We start from the raw sequence: 22386 nt of genomic DNA, 5'->3' as shown, positions 1-22386 counted from the left end.
CAAATGTCATAGTCTGCCACTGTCGTAGCCTAAATACTCAATTTTAAATCATATAAACCGATATAAAAACTGAGATAACTATTACCCCCAGCAGAGGTGCAACGGTGCATTCCCAATTATTATGAGCATGAATCAAATTTACGGACATTTATAAATGTGCGGCAAACCGGTAAACATTTTTTTCTCACCAATTATTCTCTTTCGGTTACTGGTCATAAAAAAAGACCTTCGCAAGCCGAGTTATTAAACTCTGGAATGCACCGAAACAGGCTCCACAGACTCCTCTTTAACCGTCACGTGCTGCATCTGGATTCAGGTTAGTTTACGTGCTCTCATCTACACTGGACCTGCCCTGCTTACGCGCAAGATGCTACTGCCAAGGGTACCACCTTGCGAGGAGAGGCTGGCTGAGAGCCCATCCGGACGAGAAGAGTGGGTAGTGGAATGACGTGGGGTCCTCGTGAAACGCGAAATTGTGAATGATGGTGGCGCTCTCGTCATGCAAGGCACGGCCCAGGAACCACGGCTGGGAAAGCAAACAAAACACAAAGCACCACTACAAACAACACCGCGTGCATCTCTCCCTGCAACATATTTGAATTGTCAGTCTTGTCAGTGTTATCCCAGTCACGTGTCCCTATGATTGCCTATGAGATGCACGTGGCAATACATTCACCGTACACATGTCAGAGCTACACCTGTAACGTAACATCATTCCGGCACAATTCGCCTGATGATGCTAGTTGTAATTACCAGTGATACGTCGTACTCAAATTGTAAATGTTGCGAGTTTACTCTCCAACACACTGGTGTGCTGAAGTAGTAACTAAGTGGCACGTTTTGTTCACACAACAAACCTTACTAATTGGCTGTGTTGGGTGGTGGCGGGTTTAGCGACAAATTTATACTTATATTTACGTGATCTAACCCAAAAAACCTTTATTGTGGATAATATTGGTCGCAAAAACCTACATGTTAAACCTTTGTCCGGACAGCTATTGAAAACCAAACCGTACTGCATTCATAAGGTAAATTGGATATAACACAATGAATGTATTAGGGAACACATTTTTTTTATAAAGCGGATGATGAATTGGATTTGTAACGTGATTGAGTGAACGGAAATACGTCGTGCGAGTAGGAACGAGCAGTGATACGGCAGCCTCGGCGTAGCATCACACAAGGCGGGATGCTGTTGGATGCCTCAGTCTTTGTTCGGCCTGCGTTATGCATCTCACACGTTATCGCGGACTGTGCTTTACCCTACATTATATTTTATAACACGATTACCGTGTTATAGGAGAACAGACTGTACCTTGCTGTGGTCATAGCGACCCAACAACCGTCTTAGCCTCTCCAAGTCCACCCTCGTCTCTTCTTCACAGAAGAACCACCAGGTCGCTGAGCCTCCGTGTGTGGACAGGAGCCTGGAAAGACACATTTGTTGCTTTAGGTGAAGCTATTGGTTCACGTCAGCCTGTGCACATGGAGTCGACATTGTGATTCCTGCTATGTCGGGGGAATTAACCAAGTAGTCATAGCAATGGGGATATGGTAACATAAGTGTGTACAGGTGGCAATCATGGATAGCACTCTTCTAAATTACCACTATTAATTGAAAATGTATCTGTACGTATGTATGTTCAACTTCTTTCGCACCATACGTAGCCAACCGCGCTATTCGGAGGTGCAGGGGAAGGACAACAAACTGAGCACAAAAAGCAGTTCTAAAGATATTAGTTTTCAATCTAGATTTAAATTGCATGGTTCCAGTGGCTTCCGACTATCGGAAGGAAGAGTGTTCCAGACAGCCGCAGAATATGTATCGGTTCATCCATATCAACCGTTAAGTTTATGATGCATGAATCACGTGTTAGAATGTATGTTTTAATCTGTATATAATGGTGTCATGCCATCCATATGGTCACACGTGGTCGCTAAATTCAACTAAATGTTAATTTTAAAAAAATCAACTTTCGATATTTTTCATCGAATCGCAAACCCAATTCATGACTAATCACAAACCCAATTCATGACGAATCACAAACCCAATTCATGATGATTCGATAAATCGTTGAACCACTGGAAGGTGAATAACTTCCCCCTGCAAGTGAATATAGCTGTTCAGGGTTGCCTGGCCAGAGACACAACACTGTAACGTGTGATCTTCACGCAACGCGATAACGCGGTTCTTCCATTAGGGAACACTTTACACACATTGCGCAACGCGCACCGTTATATAACGTAGAATGCGTGACATTATAACGCAGGCTCACCGTTATATTGCAGTTTCTGAGCAGTCAACCACATACTACTTTCCTGAGCTGCGCGGCTTAGCGGTATGACACAGTACACGGAATGCTACAGCAACACGGACGGCGTCGTCCCGCCATCTTAGCACGTGTGAATACATCGTGTCTCGCCAAATGTTATCGTTATGGGGGGAAATTGTTATTGCTCCATGCGACACTCTTCAGGAATGAATCCCCCGCGTGAAACGAGGGCTTACTGCAGCGTAAAGGCGCCCTCTGTTGGTTATACGCTGGAATGCAACAGTGACAAAGTAACCTACGTTGTGGTATTATAAAACTACAAATACTACGCTCCACAGTATTTATTCCTGTGATATAATACTATTGTTTAGAACAATACCTATCTAACACTCAGATAAGTGGCACTGGTTTGTGCACCAACACAACAGGTTAAAAGTTCAATTCCCAATTGAGGGTGGAGAAATTATGTGCAGTAACACTGCAGCAAGTAAAGAGTGGAAGTCTTATGAAGAGAATTGCTCTGACTTTAGGCTCTTGCATGGACTTTAACTCTCACTCTGTCCAAAAACGTAGATCGAAGGGAATAAATAATGCATTCAATGCACACAATATGCAATGAATACCATAAATCGCGGTGGCTGGGTGGCTCAAGAGGCTAATACCATAGCAGGACACTGTCCTGGCACTTTTATATATCTTGGTTATGAATTCAGGAAAGTCAACCATGAGTGAATTGTTTCTCAAATGTAATGGTCTCAGCCCAGTCACTGAAGACCGCACAAAATTATCCAAATAAATTTCGTTTTGCACCAAAATCATCTTTACTCTCGCACTTTTAAATGTAGATTATTGTGATACGAGAAACCATGTTTGCAGGAACTGTAAAATACCTACTACTGGTGTGGACAAGCGGCCTGTGAATGGACTTCAAAGAAAGTTCTGTGATTTTGACTTCTGGAGCCGTTCCCTGACACGATGCAATGTGTTAGTACTCACTGTTCTAGGCGTTACCACTGAACAATTAAATATTGTGAGACAGAAGAATAAAACACAATAGGTGTGAACCTACGGTAATTACTGAGGCTTTTTAATTTATGCAATTATCATTATATTAAGTAAAAAAAGGATAAAGGCATTGCCCTGCAATTGCTTGATGCCACTACTGACAAAATGACCTCCACTAGAACTGTTTTTTGTGTTTAGTTTGATATCTTTTTCCCGCACCTCCGATTAGCACGGTTGGCTATGTATGGTGCGAAATAATTTAAACATACATATGTACACTAAAGTGAATGCTAGCAGGTATTTGGTTCACCATATTTATACAATAGTTCATTATTAATTCCAAAAAGCCTCACAGTAGGAAACGGCTGCTCTATTCCCTTCACCAGTTGTTTTGTTTTCTCGTGTGTGGGAAAAGCTGGCGTGCCTGGACATAAACGTGGGGCAAGCAGATGGGGGTGGGGGGGGGGGACAGCAGCCACACTCTGCATGCGAGATCTGAAAACCACATCCTGTACTGCCTCCTGCACCCGTATCCATGAAGCACAGAACTCAAGTACGTACTTGAATTTCTCTGCCACCAGCACTGCCTTTTCATGTTTTTAGACAACGTGAGCTGGCTGTCAATTTGTTCGATATTCCCTCGGATCATTTTGTTGCATCACGGGCAGGGCTGAATTCTCTGTCACAAATTGGGCGGAGACGGAATTGCATAACAAAAAAATGCAATCGTGTCACAGGGTGGCGGACACATTCAACTTTACATCCAAGGTGTCCGACTCACGTGATAACTCGGCAAAATCTATTTTTTTAACAACTTGAACCATCGCATCGGCTCAAGTATTGGGAGAAATCAGGCCAAGCCGAGTGCACTCCAGTCGACTCGAGTTGGCCGTCAATGAAAGCACACTGCACTTTTACACACCTCATTTGATTCGCCGTAGGGAGCCGTCTCAGGCAAGGAGCATAAACCATCATCCGAACTCCGGTCATCCTCGCAGCGGCTGCTGGCTGGCCATCGAACAAAGACGGTCGCTGCATCGCGCGCTTTCAGATCCGCTTCTGCGGCCGTCTTGAACGTTCTTCCTTCCGATATTAGGAAGCCACTGGAGCTATGTACTTTGAAATCTCGATTGAAAACGAATTTCTTTAGAACTACTTTTTGTATTTATTTTTTTGTCCTTCCCCTGCACCTCCGATTAGCACGGTTGGCTAAGTATGGTGCGAAAGAAGTTCAACATACACACATACAATAGCTCCATGTCCACTATTCAAAGGTTCGCTACGCTAAAAAAAAAAGGTTTGCTGCGTAAGTTGAGAAACTCATACGTTGTCACAAGGTACCTGGGAAGTGCTGGGAGAATGGCCCAAGCTCCTGCCACCTCATCCACTTTGTGCAGCAGAACAATGGTTGGGGGACCCTGTCAACACATCACACATTGGGAATACAGATAACACAAATAGCAAATATTCTTAGCTCTTTCGGTAAAGTCACGTTGAAGGGAAACAATAAAATATATAAAACACCTGATGACGACCGTTTGTGTTACGGTCGAAACGTCGTGAGAATTTTTATTGTTTTACATATTTTTTATTATTTTATTGTTTCCCTTCAACGTGACTTTACCGAAAGAACTAAGAATATGAATCACTGCAGTCACGAAAGATTTAAATACAAATATCAAATGTTTCCTTGCTCCATGACGCATTGGAGAATCTGAAAATGGCAACCCTGAACCACCGATAAAAAAAATCTAATTTCCTATGGTGGGGCACAGTTTCTCTGTAAGACAACCATGAACAACCTCAACATTCCCATAGCTTCCAAGGGCTTCAGAATCATTAAGAACTTTTAAAATGAATTGAAAAACTTCCTTTTTTAAACTTGCGTTCAATTAGGATTTTCTTCACGTGTTGTTTTCATTATGTCTTTGCTAGAAATTTGTAACAACGTGATTTTATTTTGCCTACAATTTCACTCTTATTGTTCATGCCTGTAGAGCACTATGTTTTGCATTTTTTGCACAAATAGTGCGACAGAAATAAAGTTTGATTGATTGAAGGGCAGAATAATTGGCATTTAATTGGCCTATGAGAGGTGGTGGGCTGAGTTCATACTGAACCTCCTGTATCTCAAGATATTTTAGGCAGCTACTGCTCGGTATATTTAAGCAATTTCAGGCTGAGTATTTTGACGTATCTATATTAGTGCAATTGTACCATATGGCTGGGATATGTAGGAAAGTCCGTGGGTAGCCTTGACGTATTTCTTTCCATTATTGTCATCATCAGTACAATGACCACCAGCTGATAAAGCTGTACCCCTTGGTGAGAAATAAACATTGGTCGTTGAAAGGCAGAACAGGTTCCCAACATGGTGAAGTGGAATTTCAAAAAATCCGTTCTGGATGATCAAAACACAGCCCAGCACGTACTTTGAGCACAGTGGAAACTGTGAATGGAATATATGAATCCCTGCAGTCATGAAAGCTTCAAATAAAAAAAATGAATGGAATACTTCGTAGCTTCATTACACCTACTGCACTGACTGCTAGTATGCCCCGTCATTAACCTCAGCGTGGAGACGATTGAATTTCAAACCTGTTGAAGTTTTTGCGCTTGCTGTAAGAAGCCTTCTTTGAGTTTTCCAGCGGCCAGCGCATTGTAATGGCTACTTTGACTGTGGACAACTATCACAATGTTCCGCAAGTCTGCGTACGCACACACACACACGCAAAAATACATAAAACTCAGCAGTCAATGTGGAATCTAAAGACCTGCTTGAGAAATGGCAGATACAGTGGCAGTGCATTGGTTGCACGATAAACCTAATAACCTGCATTTGATTCCCGGCCACAGTCAACATCGGTATGGTTAAACAATCCCCATTATCGGCATGGCATGTTGAGTGACTAAGGGCTGTAAACTTGTATAATCCCGCACCCCCGATTAGCACAGTGAGCTACGTACTTAAATTCACGCTAAATGGTGCAATGAGAGTTCTAGAATTTGATTGATGTGCACAAATTATGAAAGCCCCGAATATGCATATTAATTAACACCAGAGGTCCTGACAGATTGCATAACACTGGAGAGTTATAACATTGTCTGGGCGTGGTGTCACATGCCTGTCATGGAGCAACTTAGAAAAGGGGTTGATGGCTCACACAGGGAACGTGTGGGCGATTCACCCACCTGCAGAGTGGTGAGGTAGTGCCTGTAGGAGGCAGTACAGTAAGTAGGATGTCAACCTATCTGTGTGGACTTGGGCATATTCTACTTTAGCCTGCCTAGCACCATTCTTTCATACCACAACACTCTCCAATAAGAAATGTAACCAATCCAACAAGTCAAAACATTTTTTTATATATATAGATACTCAGTGTGGCTTTCCAGGTTGAATAATAATTGTATGGGTATTAAAATGCATTTGCTTTTCTGGGTGTCATAACACACGTTCGCTCATTCATTTCTCAGTCCGCTTGTCCTGATGAGGGTCGCGGCGGCAGCATGTTGAGTACTGCGGTCCAGACCTCGAGCTCTTCCTGGGGAATTCCCAGGCGTTCCAAGGCCAGCCGAGCGACATAGCCCCGCCAGCGTGTCCTGGGCCGGACCCGGGGTCATTGCCCAGTGGGACGTGCCCGGTAGAGTTCCAGGGGGAGTCTCCCGGGGGGGGCATCCTTACCAGGTGCCCGAACCACCTCTCGATCCGGAGGAGCAGCGGCTCGACTCCGAGGCTCTCCCGGATTACTGAGCTCTCAACCCGATCACAGAGACTGAGTCTGGCAACCCTTCAGAATAACCCAATTTCGGCCCCTTGTACCCACGATCTCATTCTTTTGGTCATTACCAAAAGCTCATGATCATAGGCGAGGATGGGAATGTAGATAGATCTGTAAACCGAGAGCTTTGTTCGAGAACTCAGCACCCACTTCACTACCATGGAACTGTGCAGTGCCTGCAACACTGCGGACGCCACACCGATCCGCCGGCCAATCTCCCGCTCCCACTTACGCAAAGTAGACCCCGAGGTACTTAAACTTCACCACTAAGGGCAGCTGTTCCCCTCTCACCTGGAGGGAACAATCCACCATCTCCCGGGAGTGAACCATGACCTCAGATTTGGAGGTGCTTCACACTCGGCACCAAACCGTCCAAGTGCATGCTGGAGATCACAGACTGACAAGGCAAAGAGGACAATATTGTCTGCAAAAAGCAGCGAGCCCACCTCCATGCCCCCGTACTGGACACTCTCCATACCTCGGCTGCGCCTTGATATCCTGTCCATGAAAATCACAAACGGGAGTGGAGACAAGACGCACCCTTGGCGGGGTCCAACACCCACAGTGAACGACTTTGATTTAACACCAAGAATACGGACACAGCTCTAACTCCGGAAATAGAGGGACCGGATAGCACACAAAAGCGGCATCGGTACATCATACTCCCACAGCACCTTCCTCTCTCCAAGTCTAAAAAGGAGAGTTAGACTGGAGAAGCCTACTCCCATGACCCCTCAAATATCTGTGAGAGAGAAAAGGACTGGTCCATTCTTCCACGACCATGACAGATTCCACATTGTTCCTCCTGAATCTGAGGCTCGACCACCGGGCGGAGCCTCCTCTCCAGCACTCTGGCATAAGCTTTACCTGGGATGCTGAAGAGTGTGATTCCTCTGTAGTTGGAGCACACCTCTGGTTCCCTTTGCTTTAAATGGGAACCACGACCCCAGTTTGCCAATCCAGAGGTACTGTACCCGCTTTCAATGCAACATTGAAGAGGCGTGTTAACCACGACACTCCTACACTGCCCAGCGCTTTCAACAAGTCTGCACGAATCTCGTCTACCTTAGCAGTGTTGCTGCTACCAAGGTCCTCGACCGCCACAGAAACTTCAGCAGCCGTGATGAATCCGACCCCCCCCCCCCACCCCCCCCCCCCCCCCAGCTGTTTCCAGGGCTGCCTCCTGAGAGGATGGCATGTCCACCAGGTTGAGGAGCTCTCCAAAGCGTTCCTTCCACCTCTCGACTATCTCCCTAGTTGAGGTCAATGTTTCGCCGCCCTTACTGAAAACAGCCTGAGCTACGTCCCGTCAACCCCTCCTAAGGCGTCAGATGGTTTTCCAGAACATCTTTGAGGCTGCCAGGTAGTCCCTTTCCATGGCCTCTCCAAACTCCTCCCACACCCGGCCTTTTGCTTCAGCAACTGCTGCAGCTACCGCCCTCTTGGCAAGCCGGTACCTCTCAATCGAGTCGGGAAACATTTTTCCGAGCATTGCTCAGAAAGCCTCCATCTTCAACTTGACAGCTTCCCTCACCACTTGTGTCCACTAGAGTCGGTAGGTGGCACTCTGTAGAGCATTCCACCCACCGTCTCCAAGAAGATCGAATACTCTGAAATGTTTTGTGCATAAGTACAGACAACAGTCAGAGTATTCCTTTCTGAGATCCGAAGTCTCATTGAGGCGACCATCTCATCCACTCGGACACACTCCAACTGAATAGTACCCAGCTGGGGGCTTGCGAGTATCCCCACACCCACAAGGGACCTCTCACCAGGGGTAACTCCGAAATAGGAGACTAACCCGATTGAGAAGTTTGGTTCCAGTGCCAATGCTGTGTGTGGAGGTGAGACCGGCTATATCTAATCAGTACCTTTCCACCTCCTCAACCAGCTTTGGCTCCTTCCCCCCCCCCCGTGACTTGACATTCCATGTCCAAAAAGCTAGTGTCCATTACCAAGGTCCAGTCCGTCTGAGACCATCACTCTCCCTGCCATACTGGCATCACACCCACCCCTCACCCTTCATCCTGCAGATGGTGGGCCCACAGGACAGCGCCACATAGCCATTTCGGGCTGGGTCCGACCGCGTTACGTGGGGTCACCTGGCCACCAGGCGCTTGCCAGTAAACACCACCCCAGGCCTGGCTCCAGGGGTGTGTTCCTGTATCCCTTGTCCGGGCAAGGTTCTCTGATTTTTTTTTATTGTTTAACCATTCATGAGGAACTTTTTTTGGACCGTTATTTGTCTGGAACCTCCCCCCAGACCTGTTCGCCAAGGGAGACCCTACCAGGAGTACAAGACTCGAGGCGACGCAGCTCGGAGGGTCATTGGAACACACAAACCCCACCACCACAATAAGGTCATGACCTTTCGGTGGCACACTCTCACCTGTGGCTTGGCCAGTGTATACTTTACTTGATGGAGCATCATTCTGGAAGAACACATTCAATCTGTATTAAAATTACCATCGACCAAATCACCAAGAGAATACTCCTGATCATGTCAGATCACAGACGCTAAGCAGGTTTGAGCCTGGATGGGTTCTGTGATTGGCGACCACCTTGCATAAAAGAGGTTGTTTTAGGGCAGTAGAGGCCAGTGCAGCCTAAGAAAGTTTTGTTCTATTCCCCCATTACCTACCCCACCCTGACCAGCAAGGTGAAGTATGGTCAAAGAACCCACATTGACTCGAATGGCATGGCAAGACACTTATGGACAGTCCACCAACCCTGCTGTTCATTCTGAAACGCAAGTGTTTTACTTTTAACACAATTCTCATCAATGAGACAGTGCAGGAGGTGGTACAGCTGGGATGAAATGCCAACTAAACTATAAACTATTTTTATTTTACCAGGTAAGGCCCACTGAACAATATCACTATTTTTCAGAAGCAACCTGGCCACAAATGATAGCTCAATTAAATGGCTTATCACGTGGAAATGTATAGGAGCCAAATACTCTAAACACATGTTGATTCTAAATGTGGAGGGAAAAACCAGAGCACCTGGAGAACAATCCATGCAACCACAGGAAGAACATGCAAACTCCAAATATACAAGCATCAGAGTCGGGATCGAACTCACGACCTCCTGCATACTAGGTGAGATAGTTAACATCCCACCATAAAAGGAAATAAATTACCACCACACACACCAAAAAGTTAGAAGATTGAAAGCAGACATTTATGAGTAGTTTTTGCAAGAGTGGATGAGAATAAGCATGAGATTCAGTGGAGGAGATCCTGGAAAATCAGTATGTTATTTATATTTATCAGGGAAAATATATTGCATTTTTTTTATTAAAGGGCCATATTTAAAAAGCTTGAAACTTTGAGGCCCCCCTTTGGAAGTTTTTAGATCAGCCTTTGGTGAGATCAAAGAGAAAATATGATTGGTTGAAGGATTTTGAATATACAGATGTTGTGGTTGATGTTCTGTGAAATGCAAGGCATGTCCATATGGTTCTTCCCAAAACTATTACAAACATTAAATTTTGATTTAAAGCTTTCGTGACTGCAGTAATTCATATACTTAGTTCTTTCGGTAAAGTCACGTTGAAGGGAAACAACAAAATAATAAAATATATATAAAACAATAAAAATTCTCACGACGTTTCGACCACAACACAAACGGTCGTCTTCAGGTGTGTTGTTGTGGTCGAAACGTCGTGAGAATTTTTATTGTTTTATATATATTTTATTATTTTGTTGTTTCCCTTCAACGTGACTTTACCGAAAGAACTAAGAATATGTATTACAAACATGTGAATGTAAGTGGTCCATGTTGCAACAAGGTTGGCTCCCACGTGCAGGCACTATCGAATACTCAACACGTAAAAACATAAGACACGTTCAGAATGCATTCAACACCTAGTAAAACATTAGTATCACCTCTTCATCAAAATGCCAATACACTTACTTGAGTTGCTTCACTGCATACACAGAGCCCTGAAAGAACAAGAAGAAACAAATAGAATATAAATTTGTGATTATAATTATTATACTTTTTCAAAATGTTTTGGGGGTTTTTCAGAATACCTAGATCAACTGTGAACAGTAAGGATATTAATTACTAAGATATTCTACAGATTTTAATCCATGGAAAGTGTTCTATGAAGTGGGAGAAAAAAACACCCTTGGCTGACTTTTTCTCTATAGTAACGGAGTTTTGGCATTTTACCGATCACTAAATCATTAGCAATAAAACAAATGTCAAGCAGCTGAATGCCACCCTGTGTGCAGTCACAAAACGAGCTTTCATATTTGCCACACTCCCACAGCTTTCCTCAGCTGCAACGTCCTGCATTACTTAGAAATGGACGGAATAAACATATTTGCATTTGTACGTGAACATCAGTCTTCACTGTGAGATGTTTAATTTCAGCTCTGTATAGCAATAATAATAATACAATTTATGACGCGCACAATGTTGCCAGCCGAAAATGCAATTCCGAGGCACGGAGCCGGGCTCAGTAAAGGTGGAGGACTGCAACCCAGACACCTCGTGTCTAGTTCAACGCGTAGGCTTTCGCGACGAATACCATCCATAATGTTTTTTTGGGTTAGATCACGTAAATATACATGCACCGTTAAACCCACCACCACCCGACACAGCCAAATAGCAAGGTTTGTGACATAAACAGAACATGCCAATTCGTTACTGGTACAGCACACCGGTGTACTTACTTAGAAATGGACAGTGTGCTGTACTAGTGTAGTGTTTTCTGTGTGTGCGGGTGGCGTGCGTCGCACACAAAGTCAGCCGGAGACGAGGTGGTCGCAGCGGGCACCGCTCTGCCCTCTTTATTGTTGTTGCCGAGCTCACGCCACCACTCGGGGCCCCCCCCTCCCTTCTCTCTCTGACACACGACCCCGCTGCCGCACGACCCGTCCCAGACACGACCCTGTCCGCGTTAAGACCGACGGCGTCGACCGGGACAGCCGACCACTGTCCGGCTGTGCAATGATCAGGAGAAGGCGGCGGCGATGAGGGCGGCGATGACGACAGCGGCGACGAGACGAGTCCACTCCCAGAACCGGCAGCCCGGAGCTCTCGCTCTCCGCTGCTTCTATACCCCTCTAGAGGGTTCCAGGGGCTTCCACACGAGGTCTATCATGACCCTTGCCCCAGTTCCTCCGCCCTGCCGGCACACCCGCGCATATGCCCACCTGCAGTTGCTGCTGCTGTCCAACAGTCGGCGCTATGTCACTACATCAGTAACGAATTGGCATGTTCTGTTTACGTGACAAACCTTACCAATTGGCTGTGTCAGGTGGTGGCGGGTTTAATGACACATTAATACCTCGTGACTAGCTATAACAATGCGGGTGAAAATACAAGCATACCAGTGCAGCATCCCTTACACCAGCATTCCACTGAGCAAATATTTAAATAGAGTACAACAGAAACAACAGAATATTACAAAGCACTGGGACTGTACAGTAACTATAGGACCATGCAAGTGTGCAAGTGTGCACGTGTCTACAAAAAAGCCCCTATCAGATCGTGGCCACGAGCAAATACTACTAAAACTAACTCTGAGCATGACATTACAATATGATACATCAGATAATGGCCATCGGTATGTACAGAGTGGTCCAGATGTCTTGTAACTCCCCACCCCCCAATTAATTGACCACCTAACATGATTTTCCTTTGCTCATTTGTATGTTTTCACAGCAATTGCTATGCAAAAATATACATTTTTGAGGATTAAATGGGATTCACAGGACATCTGGACGACCCTGTACTACTGAATTTCTGACCAAGAATTACAGTATGATACAATATAGATATAACAAGCATCTCAATGTGGCCAATATATGTTGTGTACATAGAAGGACGTGCATCATCAGATAATCTGAACAGAGGAATTATATTTTTTTGAATGTTTTTGTTTGTTTCAGAGAAGGGAGGTTACAGTAAGTAGACTGCTAAGAGTTGAGAGTGGAGGTAGCTGGTTGGTAAAGGTTTTGGATGACATTTCAGAGGCCGAGGAAAATAAGAAGGCATTGGTCATGGACGTGAACTTAGATGATAAAAAAAGACCAATAAAGAGCCACTACATGGGATTCCATTTCATGCATGTTACAATTTGGTTAGCCACTACAGTATTTGGTAATGAAAAATGTGAATGTTTTTAAAAGTAAAATAAGAAACAATTTAGGCACGTTAGCATGTTATTAAAATGTACATACATTATTGTATTTAATGTATAACATTGTATACATTTTATGAAATAAATTATTAATGGAATGAAATCCTGTCATACTTTATACAGCATTCTATAATTTAACTCACTTAAAATCTTTAGTAGTGTCTTCAAATATTACTCATACCGACACGTTGCAACAAGTTACCCTACACTTTATTCACCTATTCTTGCACCAGATGTAGGCACTTCTTTAACTATCTATACGGTCACTTATAATTAATCTCTCCCCACTCTTATCTACCTTTCACCTCCCTTATCCTGCACTCAGCAGCTCTGCTCTCAGCGACTCCGCACACAGCGACTCCGCACACAGCGTCCTCGCACACAGCGTCCTCGCACACAGCGTCCTCGCACACAGCGTCCTCGCACACAGCGTCCTCGCACACAGCGACCTCGCACACAGCGACTCCGCACACAGCGACTCCGCACACAGCGACTCCGCACACAGCGTCCTCGCACACAGCGACTCCGCACACAGCGACTCCGCACACAGCATCCCCGCACACAGCGACCTCGCACACAGCGACTCCGCACACAGCGACTCCGCACACAGCGACTCCGCACACAGCGTCCTCGCACACAGCGACTCCGCACACAGCGACTCCGCACACAGCATCCCCGCACACAGCGTCCTCGCACACAGCATCCCCGCACACAGCGACTCCACACACAGCGACTCCGCACACAGCGTCCTCGCACACAGCGTCCTCGCACACAGCGTCCTCGCACACAGCGACTCCACACACAGCGTCCCCGCACACAGCGTCCTCGCACACAGCGACTCCGCACACAGCGTCCTCGCACACAGCTTCCTCACACACAGCTTCCCCACACACAGCGTCCCCGCACACAGCGACTCCGCACACAGCATCCTCGCACACAGCGTCCTCGCACACAGCTTCCCCACACACAGCGACTCCGCACACAGCGTCCCCGCACACAGCATCCTCGCACACAGCGACTCCGCACACAGCATCCTCGCACACAGCGTCCTCGCACACAGCGTCCCCGCACACAGCGTCCCCGCACACAGCGGCAGCGGCGAGATGTCTTCACTCTTGGTTCCCGGCAACAACTCCCCTCCGCTCACACACACTCCCGCTTATATCACTTTGCTAATTATCCGAGACCTCTCACGTGTCTCTTTAGGCTCTTGTCAGGCTGGTGCCTTTTGGCCCATCGATCAACCTCGTTGACAGCAACCTCCGGTAGCAGCACATGCACAACCGGTCAACCCCGTTTGCACCTGCTTCGTCCCTTACAACCAGCGTTTCGTCCGTGCACACCTCACGTGCACCTCTTTGCCCTCCGTTGCCCTCGGTTGACTGTGCGCACTGCGTATTTCACTACTCTACACATGTACTGCTGCTGCTGCTCGTAAATGTTGCTTCGATTTTTTTTTGCCGAATATTTTTAATATTCTGGCCCTGAAAAGGCAGGCTTTTGTCTTAGCTTCTAGCAATACAAATTGCATCGCATTGCTCTATTAAGACAGGTCTCCCTTTGAAGAGACGTTCTGTACTCAAAGGGACTCTCGTCTGATTTAAAGGGTATCCATCAGAGCGTTTTGCACCGTTTTAAATGGTATATTCTGCATTATTTACACACGATTATTGGACGTGTGCATTGTTTTGCTATACTTAGTCAATCCCAGATATCACTTCATGTAGACACTCAATTGGCTCTTACGTGGATATGAAGCTTATCTGGTTTCACTGTTGATAAGGAACGTATATTTTTACCAACCACATTATTCACCTTATTTTACACTTTCTAATCTTCCAATCACAACCAATTAATCAGCAATGAACTGAGTATTATTAAAGATATTAACATTGACCTTCAACATTCGGGTTTACTGAACATCTACGTCAATTGGCATATTGCCCAAGTGACGACTGGACTGGATTGTCTCTGTTGGGTGGTGGAGCGTTATAGTTAAAACATGACCTAACCCAAATCAACTAATTATTCATTTTACTGGTCGTAAAGGCCGATGTATATAATTGGTTTCACTATTGTTAACGTGGGCGGGTGTTATTATAGTGATCATTAAAACCACTGCTATTTTGTTTTTATTGCCTCTACATTACCGCAGTTAAGTTTGACGATTCACGTAGAACATGGAGACACATTCAAGCTTGCATAGAATAGAAAGGATCACAGAATCACCACATTCTACTTATACACATGGTATACACGTTGTAATCAAACAGCACGTACAGTATAATGCCTATAGGACACACGTGTGGAACTCACACAGTACACAAATGTACTAACTCAAGGTACTCCCCGTGTACTACAAAAGTACACGCAGTGCACACGTGTGCTGTACTCACACAAGTCGGCACACACCACGCACGTGTACTGAATGCATCACGAGTACTCACACAAGTCGGTACACACCACACACGTGTACTCAATGCATGACGAGTACTCACACAAGTCGGTACACACACACGTGTACTCAATGCATCACGAGTACTCACACAAGTCGGTACACACCACACACGTGTACTCAATGCATCACAAGTACTCACACAAGTCGGTACACACCACACACGTGTACTCAATGCATGACGAGTACTCACACAAGTCGGTACACACCACGCACGTGTACTCAATGCATCACAAGTACTCACACAAGTCGGTACACACCACACACGTGTACTCAATGCATGACGAGTACTCACACAAGTCGGTACACACACACGTGTACTCAATGCATCACAAGTACTCACACAAGTCGGTACACACCACGCACGTGTACTCAATGCATCACGAGTACTCACACAAGTCGGTACACACACCACACGTGTACTCAATGCATCACGAGTACTCACAGACGCACGGTCCACACCACACACATGTACTCAATGCATCACAAGTACTCACACAAGTCGGTACACACCACACACATGTACTCAATGCATCACAAGTACTCACGCAAGTCGGTACACACACCACACGTGTACTCAATGCATCACAAGTACTCACACAAGTCGGTACACACCACACACGTGTACTCAATGCATCACAAGTACTCACACACGCACGTTACACACCACGCACGTGTACTCAATGCATGACGAGTACTCACACAAGTCGGTACATACACACGTGTACTCTCGCAGCTACAGTGAGGGAAAAAAGTATTTGATCCCCTGCTGATTTTGTACGTTTGCCCACTGACAAAGAAATGATCAGTCTATAATTTTAATGGTAGGTTTATTTGAACAGTGAGAGACAGAATAACAACAACAAAATCCAGAAAAACGCATGTCAAAAATGTTATAAATTGGTTTGCATTTTAATGAGGGAAATAAGTATTTGACCCCCTCTCAATCAGAAAGATTTCTGGCTCCCAGGTGTCTTTTATACAGGTAACGAGCTGAGATTAGGAGCACACTCTTAAAGGGAGTGCTCCTAATCTCAGCTCGTTACCTGTATAAAAAGGCACCTGTCCACAGAAGCAAACAATCAATCAGATTCCAAACTCTCCACCATGGCCAAGACCAAAGAGCTCTCCAAGGATGTCAGGGACAAGATTGTAGACCTACACAAGGATGGAATGGGCTACAAGACCATTGCCAAGCAGCTTGGTGAGAAGGTGACAACAGTTGGTGCGATTATTCGCAAATGGAAGAAACACAAAAGAACTGTCAATCTCCCTCGGCCTGGGGTTCCATGCAATATGTCACCTCGTGGAGTTGCAATGATCATGAGAACGGTGAGGAATCAGCCCAGAACTACACGGGAGGATCTTGTCAATGATCTCAAGGCAGCTGGGACCATAGTCACCAAGAAAACAATTGGTAACACACTACGCCGTGAAGGACTGAAATCCTGCAGCGCCCGCAAGCCCCCCCTGCTCAAGAAAGCACATATACATGCCGGTCTGAAGTTTGCCAATAACCATCTGAATGATTCAGAGGACAACTGGGTGAAAGTGTTGTGGTCAGATGAGACCAAAATGGAGCTCTTTGGCATCAACTCAACTCGCCGTGTTTGGAGGAGGAGGAATGCTGCCTATGACCCCAAGAACACCATCCCCACCGTCAAACATGGAGGTGGAAACATTATGCTTTGGGGGTGTTTTTCTGCTAAGGGGACAGGACAACTTCACCGCATCAAAGGGACGATGGACGGGGCCATGTACCGTTAAATCTTAGGTGAGAACCTCCTTCCCTCAGCCAGGGCATTGAAAATGGGTCGTGGATGGGTATTCCAGCATGACAATGACCTAAAACACACGGCCAAGGCAACAAAGGAGTGGCTCAAGAAGAAGCACATTAAGGTCCTGGAGTGGCCTAGCCAGTCTCCAGACCTTAATCCCATAGAAAATCTGTGGAGGGAGCTGAAGGTTCGAGTTGCCAAACGTCAGCCTCGAAACCTTAATGACCTGGAGAAGATCTGCAAAGAGGAGTGGGACAAAATCCCTCCTGAGATGTGTACAAATCTGGTGGCCAACTACAAGAACCGTCTGACCTCTGTGATTGCCAACAAGGGTTTTGACACCAAGTACTAAGTCATGTTTTGCAGAGGGGTCAAATACTTATTTCCCTCATTATAATGCAAATCAATTTATAACATTTTTGGCATGCGTTTTTCTGGATTTTGTTGTTATTCTGTCTCTCACTGTTCAAATAAACCTACCATTAAAATTATAGACTGGTCATTTCTTTGTCAGTGGGCAAACGTACAACATCAGCAGGGGATCAAATACTTTTTTCCCTCACTGTAGACGCACGCGTAGTATTCTCACGCAGTACTCTCGTACAGTATACACATGTAGTACTCGCAGTACCTGTAGTACTATCAGTATACACGTGTAGTACTATCAGTATACACGTGTAGTACTCGCAGTACGTGTAGTACTATCAGTATACACGTGTAGTACTCGCAGTACCTGTAGTACTATCAGTATACACGTGTAGTACTATCAGTATACACGTGTAGTACTCGCAGTACGTGTAGTACTATCAGTATACACGTGTAGTACTCGCAGTACGTGTAGTACTATCAGTATACACGTGTAGTACTCGCAGTACCTGTAGTACTATCAGTATACACGTGTAGTACTCGCAGTACATGTAGTACTATCAGTATACACGTGTAGTACTCGCAGTACGTGTAGTACTATCAGTATACACGTGTAGTACTCGCAGTACGTGTAGTACTATCAGTATACACGTGTAGTACTCGCAGTACGTGTAGTACTATCAGTGTACACATGTAGTACTCGCAGTACCTGTAGTACTATCAGTATACACGTGTAGTACTCGCAGTACCTGTAGTACTATCAGTATACACGTGTAGTACTCGCAGTACGTGTAGTACTATCAGTATACACGTGTAGTAGTCGCAGTACCTGTAGTACTATCAGTATACACGTGTAGTACTCGCAGTACCTGTAGTACTCGCAGTACGTGTAGTACTATCAGTGTACACATGTAGTACTCGCAGTACCTGTAGTACTATCAGTATACACGTGTAGTACTCGCAGTACCTGTAGTACTATCAGTATACACGTGTAGTACTCGCAGTACGTGTAGTACTATCAGTATACACGTGTAGTACTCGCAGTACGTGTAGTACTATCAGTATACACGTGTAGTACTCGCAGTACGTGTAGTACTATCAGTATACACGTGTAGTACTCGCAGTACCTGTAGTACTATCAGTATACACGTGTAGTACTCGCAGTACCTGTAGTACTCGCAGTACGTGTAGTACTAGCGGTAGCAGTAGTAGTACTACACGTGTAGTAGTACTAGCAGTAGTACATACACGTTGTAGTACTAGCAGTAGTACTATTGCTAGTACTACACGTGTAGTACTAGCAGTAGTACATACACGTGTAGTACTAGCAGTAGTACTACACGTGTAGTACTAGCAGTAGTACTATTGCTAGTACTACACGTGTAGTGTAGTACTAGCAGTAGTACTACACGTGTAGTACTAGCAGTAGTACTATTGCTAGTACTACACGTGCAGTGTAGTACTAGCAGTAGTACTACACGTGTAGTACTAGCAGTAGTACTATTGCTAGTACTACACGTGTAGTGTAGTACTAGCAGTAGTACTACACGTGTAGTACTAGCAGTAGTACATACACGTTGTAGTACTAGCAGTAGTACTATTGCTAGTACACACGTTGTAGTACTATCAGTAGTACACACGTGTAGTACTAGCAGTAGTACACACGTGTAGTACTATCAGTAGTACACACGTGTGCATGATACTCACCCAGAGCGATCGCCACCAACGCGTAGCCGCGCGCGGCCCGGGCAGAAGGCGACATCGCTTCAGCGGCTATCGCCGGATCGTGTCGTCCACAGGCATCACGCTCGCTCTCACGACTACACACCGAGAAGAAGCCTGGTGACGATGATGCTGCTGCAATGACAACAATGACGCCGTTGTTATCAATAACAATAGTGCCTAAAAGTGGCGTGTGTGTGTATCACGGTGAACGGCGCAGAGCGGCAGGAGCAGCCCCGCTCAAGTCCTGCGCGGCGTGGCCGAAGAGAGACCCCCCGCCCCTCCTCCACCACCCCTCCTCCTTCCCCCCCCCCACCCTCCTCCTTTCCCCCCCCACCCCTCCTCCTTCCCCCACCCCTCCTCCTCCTTCCCCCCCCGCCCCTCCTCCTCCTTCCCCCCCCGCCCCTCCTCCTCCTTCCCCCCCCGCCCCTCCTCCTCCTTCTCCCCCCGCCCCTCCTCCTCCTTCCCCCCCCGCCCCTCCTTCCCCCCCCGCCCCTCCTCCTCCTTCCCCCCCCGCCCCTCCTCCTCCTTCCCCCCCGCCCCTCCTCCTCCTTCCCCCCCCGCCCCTCCTCCTCCTTCCCCCCCCGCCCCTCCTCCTCCTTCCCCCCCCCGCCCCTCCTCCTTCCCCCCCCACCCCTCCTCCTCCCCCCCCACCCCTCCTCCTCCCCCCCACCCCTCCTCCTCCCCTCCTCCCCCCCCCACCCCTCCCCCCCCACCCCTCCTCCCCCCCCCACCCCTCCCCCCCCACCCCTCCTCCCCCCCCACCCCTCCTCCCCCCCCGCCCCTCCTCCTCCTTCCCCCCCCGCCCCTCCTCCTCCTCCCCCCCACCCCTCCTCCTTCCCCCCCCGTCCCTCCTCCTCCTTCCCCCCCGCCCCTCCTCCCCCCCCCGCCCCTCCTCCTCCTTCCCCCCCCACCCCTCCTCCTCCTTCCCCCCCCCACCCCTCCTCCCCCCCACCCCTCCTCCTCCTTCCCCCCCCGCCCCTCCTCCTCCCCCCCCCGCCCCTCCTCCTCCCCCCCCCGCCCCTCCTCCCCCCCCACCCCTCCTCCTCCTCCCCCCCCGCCCCTCCTCCTCCTTCCCCCCCCACCCCTCCTCCTCCTTCCCCCCCCGCCCCTCCTCCTCCCCCCCCCACCCCTCCTTCCCCCCCCGCCCCTCCTCCTCCCCCCCCGCCCCTCCTCCTCCCCCCCCACCCCTCCTCCTCCTCCCCCCCCACCCCTCCTCCTCCTCCCCCCCCACCCCTCCTCCTTCCCCCCTCACCCCTCCACCTCCTTCCCTCCCACTCCTCCTCCCCCCCCACCCCTCCTCCCCCCCCACCCCTCCTCCTCCCCCCCCCCACCCCTCCTCTTCCTTCCCCCCCACCCCTCCTCTTCCTTCCCCCCCACCCCTCCTCCTCCTCCCCCCCCCACCCCTCCTCTCCCACCCCTCCTCCCCCGCCCCTCCCCCGCCCCTCCTCCTCCCCCCCACACCCCTCCTCCTCCTCCCCCCCCACCCCTCCTCCTCCTCCCCCCCCACCCCTCCTCCTCCCCCCCCCCCACCCCTCCTCTTCCTTCCCCCCCACCCCTCCTCTTCCTTCCCCCCCACCCCTCCTCCTCCTCTCCCCCCACCCCTCCACCTCCTCCCCCCCACCCCTCCTCTCCCACCCCTCCTCCTCCTCCCCCGCCCCTCCTCCTCCCCCGCCCCTCCTCCTCCCCCGCCCCTCCTCCTCCCCCGTCCCTCCCCCGCCCCTCCTCCGTCCCTCCTCCTCCCCCGCCCCTCCGCCCCTCCTCCTCCCCCGCCCCTCCTCCTCCCCCGCCCCTCCTCCTCCCTCACCCCTCCTCCTCCCCCACCCCTCCCCCCCACCCCTCCTCCTCCACCCCTCCTCCTCCCCCGCCCCTCCCCCGCCCCTCCTCCTCCCTCACCCCTCCTCCTCCCCCACCCCTCCCCCCCACCCCTCCTCCTCCACCCCTCCTCCTCCCCCACCCCTCCTCCTCCCCCACCCCTCCTCCTCCCCCGCCCCTCCTCCTCCTCCCCCACCCCTCCTCCCCCTCCCCCACCCCCCCCCACCCCTCCTCCTCCTCCCCCACCCCTCCTCCCCCACCCCTCCTCCACCCCTCCTCCTCCCCCACCCCTCCTCCTCCCCCACCCCTCCTCTCCTCCCCCACCCCTCCTCCTAGCTCGCTCACAGCCCCCCGGGGTCCACAGTAAAACCAACAACAACAACTACAGCCGTAATCTTTGGTTCTTTCGGTTAAAAAAAAGAGTCACGTAGATAAAAAATAAAAAATGAAAACAACTCAATCGCGAATCACGACGTTTCGGGCGCAACACAAGTGCCCGTGGTCAGGTGTGGGAACGACCCCAGCAATAAACAAATTGCTGAAATGGGCAAAAGGAGGCTGCTTGTGACACGAGGCGGCATTTCTTGAGGAAGGTTAGCCGTGTCCAACCCCAATCCCTTGTGTGTCACTCAGTGCTCGCTACCTTATTACAGAGCAATTCAGAACTTATTGGTCACCCCCGTGCCCCTTGTAAATCAATCCCAACGTTCATCCTGCACAATCCCATCATCACAAGGGAGAAACACAAATACACAAAAATCATTGTTTTTGTAATGTCTAATAGTTTGTTTTTTGCCTGTACTAAAGCCTGTCAATCCCTTGTCAGTTCCTACCTTATTCATGACCAATTCTGACCTTATTGGTCACCCCCGTGCCCCTTGTAAATCAATCCCAACGTTGATCCTACACAATCCCATCATCACAAGGGAGAAACACAAATACACAACAAATGTTGTTGCCCGTATTGAAACGGCTGTAACGCTGTATGGACCTGATAACTAAATTTCCCTTTACAAGAATACGGGGTAAACCGTGT

General features: G+C 48.3%; 1 protein-coding gene across 1 annotated transcript in view; it reads right to left on the bottom strand.

The window, feature by feature from the left end:
* B3GLCT (beta 3-glucosyltransferase) overlaps nucleotides 1–19822 on the bottom strand; it is a 61701-nt gene extending 41879 nt beyond the window's left edge. Inside the window, exons 1-7 of the mRNA XM_032955173.2 lie at nucleotides 19521–19822; nucleotides 10976–11004; nucleotides 9447–9489; nucleotides 5877–5986; nucleotides 4620–4696; nucleotides 1316–1427; nucleotides 390–526 (exon numbers count right to left, since the gene is read on the bottom strand). Coding sequence (XP_032811064.2) covers nucleotides 390–526; nucleotides 1316–1427; nucleotides 4620–4696; nucleotides 5877–5986; nucleotides 9447–9489; nucleotides 10976–11004; nucleotides 19521–19575 — 563 coding nt within the window. The 5' untranslated portion in view covers nucleotides 19576–19822. The remainder of the gene's footprint in view (nucleotides 1–389; nucleotides 527–1315; nucleotides 1428–4619; nucleotides 4697–5876; nucleotides 5987–9446; nucleotides 9490–10975; nucleotides 11005–19520) is intronic.
* Nucleotides 19823–22386: the final 2564 nt, after the last annotated feature.

Source organism: Petromyzon marinus, chromosome 16 (assembly GCF_048934315.1).
Source record: "Petromyzon marinus isolate PM22_M1 ecotype Great Lakes invasive population chromosome 16, UKy_Petmar_22M1.pri1.0, whole genome shotgun sequence".
Taxonomy (NCBI): Eukaryota; Metazoa; Chordata; class Hyperoartia; order Petromyzontiformes; family Petromyzontidae; genus Petromyzon; species Petromyzon marinus.
This window is presented reverse-complemented; position numbering and strand designations above follow the sequence as displayed.